This window comes from Cariama cristata, unplaced genomic scaffold (genome assembly GCF_000690535.1).
Source record: "Cariama cristata isolate BGI_N322 unplaced genomic scaffold, ASM69053v1 scaffold37126, whole genome shotgun sequence".
NCBI lineage: Eukaryota > Metazoa > Chordata > Aves > Cariamiformes > Cariamidae > Cariama > Cariama cristata.
The window spans coordinates 97142-102553 of NW_009624554.1; the positions used below are offsets into that span (position 1 = coordinate 97142).

The following is a 5412-nucleotide window of genomic DNA, read 5'->3' on the forward strand; positions in this document are numbered from 1 at the left end:
TGTAACGCTGGAAAAAAGCACTTAACTTATTAGGTTTGGTAAGTGATCTAGCTATGCAGAAAAGTATTAAGAACTGAGAGATTAAAATGAAAGAGAGGTCAAGTGTGGTTCATGCTGTAAGTAATATGGTTTGAATTCTTTTTCCTAGGGATGTAGGAACATCACCATAAACTTCTGTTTAGCAATTGCTATCGGGGTACAAAATTTTACGGATTCACTTTGTTAGTGATCAGCATTTTGCATCCATTTATTGTGAACTGAAGAACGGCTCAGTTCATGAGCGTATGATGATCCATGTAATGGCACTTGCTGACGGCACTTCTTCTTCTCCTTTCTGCCATCAGTTATATCCTTTAGAAGAAAGCTACTTCAGCGGTGAGCATTGCAGAGGAATCAGGAGCATATTTTGCTGGGACTGCAAGAATCTGACACTGTCTCGCACTGAAATTAAATGCATATTTAAGACAGTAATCCAATGAGAAATAATACTTTTGACAGCATGCATGAAACACTAGGGAGTTCTCTGGATCCATCATCTCTTACCAGCTGCTACCACTCTGGCATCTTCATGGGCACTGTGCCGTCCCGCTGCCCGGTGATCTGGGCTCTCATTCCACCACATCACATGGACTGAGAAAGTACAAATAAAGTCAGCTGAATACTGTTATGCCACAATACAACATGTACCATAAGTCCTAGCAGTCTGCCTTCACCTGTTCAATGCCTTGCAGTTAGCAGAAACAATTCTCCAGGCAAGTCAGTGGTGGGATCATCTTTTGCCAAGCCTTTAAAAGGTTCGACTCTTTAACATCAGATCTGAGAGGATTTTAAGATAGCAGCACCTGGTTTAAGTCTATAACCCAACACACAAAGCTGGGTTCAAGGACTGTTTACAGGACTTTGGTGATCCACACCAACATTTTCATCAAGCTGGCCAATGCTGATCAAGGACAAGGGCTCGCCCCCTCCCTCTGCCCCTTCCCATGCCAAAGTCTGTATCAGAAATTTGAGTAGTACCTGTGTTAAGTAATCCATACTCTGTGTGGAAAACACCAATCAGCTTGGTGTAGCCTGTATTGATGTGAGCGTTGATTGCAGCTTGAAAAGCTTCACCCCACAATGCTGGCCCACCAGGCTTCATCTGGAAAGTAACCCATTCATATACTCCTGGAAGAAAAGGCAAAGATGACCTCAAGGAATGAAATACAAATTAATATGCTGGTTCTCAAATAGTGTGTCATGGCCACGACATATTTATTTTGAAATCAGTACTGCAATTCCCTGCCATTTGGGGTCAGCAGGACACGAAACTGACCTTTCATGCCAGCACGCACAACATCTCACAGCTTCCAGGAGCTCACAACAGCACAGGCAAGCAGCTCACTAACTGGAGCTTGTTCAAGTGTAAATTTAAGTACTGGGACCCTGAGGAACAGAAGGCTTCACACAAAGCCCAATTTAGCAATTTTCAATGTTGCTTGGAAGTTTGGGGAGATTCACAGAAATCACAAATACTCATACATGTTTGCGAGATTTGTACGGCTGATGACTGAACAATGCAGGGTGGTCTTTTTTAAGACTGGTGATGTTTTCTGGCATTGAAGTGGTTTATGACATTGTAAACCACTTTGACTCCTGGCAATTGGTCACAGCAAGATCTGAAGGCACAACCAACAGACCAGGACCAGCTTAGCATCTCTGCTCTGCCAAACAATCATTTCCCTTGTTGTAGACAAATGGCATAATTTGCCAAAAAACTCCAGTGCTGCTACAAGACACATTATCCATCTCCTTTCTGTTCAGGAAGTTATTCAAGGTCACAACTGCTGACACTTCAATAGAAAGCTAGACACTTGCCATATGGCACTGTATGTCTGGTCTCGTTCTCCAGCAATGGGCTGGAGATGAACTAAAACGGAAATGAAATGTTTGAAAAGTCAGCTGTCCGGTTTTAAGAGAATGCTTTCAAATTCAATTGTAACAGCATAAAAATTCAGCATCTCAGGGAAATAAAGAACAAAGATTACCATATGTATGCACATGGTGAAGGCTAAATGTGTTTGATGTCACTCCATGCAACAAAGTCTGCAAATGTTCATAAATCAGGGAACAGTAAATACTATTAATTGTTACCACATTTGCTACAGAGACAATTAAAATACATAAGGACAGCAGATCTACACCTAATCTATGATCGTTACAAAGTATGCTTGACTTGCATGTATCTTTAAAAAGTAGGTTTTTTTTCTTAACTTTTCTGCAAAGGAAGCAGGAACATCAAAACAAATTTATAAAAGAGAAAAACCTCTGTGAAAGAGAACAATCGTTATCTGCAGTGTCTCCAGGAAATGCCCTCTCACTGATGGACGGACAAAGCAAGTCTCCGATGCCTGCTCTGACCGCTACTATGGCATTGCCATTTTGGACGTTCATTTAAGCAATTCACACACCTCTTTACAACCTTAATGATCAGGGCTCTAGGCAGTTACTGACGTAAGTTAGTGTGAAATCCTTCTTAAAAACTTTGTCCCTCATCTGTGTTATGTCACCTTTTCACTTGGGTGCACGTACATGTACTTGTTACATAAAGGGTTATAAAACCACATGAATACCTGGTTTAAACTTTAAGCCATTTTTTGTTAATCCATCAGCATCAGTAACTTTAATCAGCAAAACAGAAGATAAGCTCACCCCCTTCTTTTGGAGGCTTCCCAAGCTGACACCAGGGTACCAGATAAGCAACCTCATTGTGCTGCTTTTCTATCAAGGGGAGAGCTGGGGCGATGAATTTTTCCTGCCAGTCTTTGTCATTGGCTAGTGCATGCCGGACTGCTGTTCTGTGGGCAAAATTATCTGTAAGAAAGGGAAAAAAAAACAAACAAAAAACTATGAAAAGCTGCACTTAATGTCACGTCAGACTCAATCAAAATGTATAATTACACAGAGGCAAGCTGCGCTTATGTAAGTTTGAAACTAGTATCTTTAAACAGCGCATTGGCTCGAAGCAGATGTGCTAAGTTTCCTTTAAATTCTGCAAAAATCTTTGCTTTAGCTCTCAGATTTAAACGGTTTCAAGCCAAACCAAATTTTTCAAGAATGTTTACAAAAAAAGTTAAAATACGTTAAGCGATGTTACTGTTAAGAAAGATTCATACATGGCATCCACAGGGACTACTGGATGTGACAACAGTTACCAAGGATAAGGAGGCTCGGAGAAAGCACAGTAGATTAAGGAGTGAAGTCGAAAAGAAAATTTGGAAGGAATATTAACCTACCAAGAGAAAATGAAGAAAAATAAGAGTTTTGGCTTATATAAAATGACATTAAAATTACAAGTGTAGAAGTAATGTTCGTTTGTACAGGTATATAAAAACTTATTAAATGCCCAGAATCTAAATATTTTCTTCTTTTTTTTTTCCTTAATTAAAACCAAATCCACTGAATTAAGAGTCTCTGAATTTCAGTTGGTTAGGCTGCAGTGGCACCTCAAGCAGTATGTTTATGCAGACAGCTTTCAACAATACAAGAGAAAATCCAGCATGTAAGAATGGGAAGAACCTTGAGAAATACCAGTATATTGGAACTAAGAGAAAAATATACCAATTATTTTTAACTACTAAAAAGATATAAGCCGGGGTCTGATGAATCAAGTTGTAACTTACGCATGTAAACACCATTAAGAAAGAAATAAAAATTACAGGTTTTTCCTTAGTTTTACATTTTAAAAGTTTATCATAGATTATTAAAAATGCTTTGGTTTTTTTTAGATGAAGAAACAATAGCCAAGGCAAAAAAAGTTCTGAGAAGCAGGACAATTTATTAACCACAGACGCACGTAAACTCATAATATTCCCATCAACAGACAACTGGTCCATTCACCCCTCCAGGACAAAAGGGGTGACCCTTCATTCTAAACAGGTACTGTGAACATGCTGGATTTCAACTGAGCAGACTGAGGATGTCAGAAATAAAATTCTCTGTCTCAGCATGCAGATATACCCTCGACTGCAGCAGGTACACAAAGAAATTACACCGGTGTGCCTTCCCACCTCTCCAGAACCCAAGTATCAAGTTCCCTTGGGCTCCACAAAGCGCACAGCCAGCACACCTAGTTTCTCACATAACCGTAGCTTTTCTTGGCTCACCAGCACCTTCCAGGTCAGCACCGACTCTAACAACATAAAAAGTTGATTATACGGTAAGAAGCCTGTTGCTACCAAGGCTGAAGGGGCAACGAAACACCTTGTGCTCTTGGGATGTCGGAGCTGGTGGAGTGGCTTCCCACCTCAGCATAGCCCAGCTGCAGAAGAAGTTTAAGCATGCAAACTCCATGATCATTGTTTTAGAAGAGTGACTGTTACGCTGACCTAAAATTTGAGAACAATTACACATGTATATAAACATACACAGAGTGCATATAGATTTTCTGCACTTAGATGTATTATCTTATTAAAGAGGTGTCAATCTTCTTTCCACCCATTTTGAAATTCTGAAGACATTTGTGGTTCAGGAACTGGCCCTAAGTCAAAAACACTTACCATGAACAAAGCACTCTGCCGCAGTTCCTCTATTATACCTGTTTTAAGCAGAGATTGCTGTTAAGAATAGCTGTAATTCTCTCATTCCAACATGTGAAAATTGTCCTGATGGGCTCTGCAGTGTTCTCTTCAGTAATCAGTACAGGAACAAACTTTTTTGGGACACTTTCTTGTGAGTTGTAAGAGCAACAAATAAAAGCTGGGTAAGCATTCTCCTCGCTTTCTTGTCTAGAGGACAGAGAGCACAGAGAAAGCAGAGCAGTGCAAAGGGATGCTGAGCGTACCGTACTTCCAAAGGTGGACCACCTTATTCATCGCTCCCAGCTCCGCAGACCAGAATCCCACCAGCTCCGAGTGAGCTGTGCGGAGGTGCAAGTACTTGTTGACCATTTCCACAAACTCCTTCATCTTCGATGGCTTAATATCGTATGTGCGCATTTCATAGAAAATGCTATTATTTTGTCTGGGCCCTGTAGCAAGGAATGCGAGTACCTGGAAGAAAATATTAAGAAAAATAACTAAAACTAATTCTCAAGCCAGAAAACCGTCTTCTGTCTAATTTCTAGATGTTTTTTAAAACAGTGAGATGCTATAGATGGATTTTTTTACTGGGGGCTGGGAGAGGGTGTACTTCGTGATCTCCACTACAAAAGTATCTTGTGACTTTTTTCTTTGGAAATAGCTCCCATGCACATTATTTGCTGCAACTCCTTCTGGCAGTGAGACAGACCATGACATGTATTTTATTTGTCGCACTCAACTGATAAATTATTAGCTCATAACAAAGCCGGATTTTCCTTTTCTCATACCTCAGCCTCAGGAAGCCACGAGCAGGATGCAAAAAGTCAAAGCAATAAAAAGAGAGTTCGCTAAA

At 40.3% G+C, this 5412-nt stretch overlaps 1 protein-coding gene across 1 annotated transcript; it reads right to left on the reverse strand.

Moving 5' to 3' along the window:
- Positions 1-294: 294 nt before the first annotated feature.
- Positions 295-5032, reverse strand: NIPSNAP3A (nipsnap homolog 3A (C. elegans)). The gene is made up of 5 exons (XM_009703213.1): positions 4823-5032; positions 2692-2853; positions 1018-1167; positions 544-630; positions 295-441 (listed from the first exon to the last, which is right to left on the reverse strand). The coding sequence occupies exons 1-5, from the start codon at positions 4974-4976 to the stop codon at positions 365-367; spliced, it is 630 nt and encodes a 209-aa protein (XP_009701515.1). The 5' UTR covers positions 4977-5032; the 3' UTR covers positions 295-364.
- Between the last annotated feature and the right edge of the window lie 380 nt (positions 5033-5412).

Coding starts and splice junctions, on each gene's coding strand:
- NIPSNAP3A (XM_009703213.1), bottom strand. CDS start 4,976: ATGCGCACATACGATATTAAGCCATCGAAGATGAAGGAGTTTGTGGAA. Junction 1,168..2,691: donor GAAGCCTCCAAAAGAAGGGG/GTGAGCTTATCT, acceptor CTTTTCTTCCAG/GAGTATATGAATGGGTTACT. Junction 631..1,017: donor GTATGGATTACTTAACACAG/GTACTACTCAAA, acceptor GTACTTTCTCAG/TCCATGTGATGTGGTGGAAT.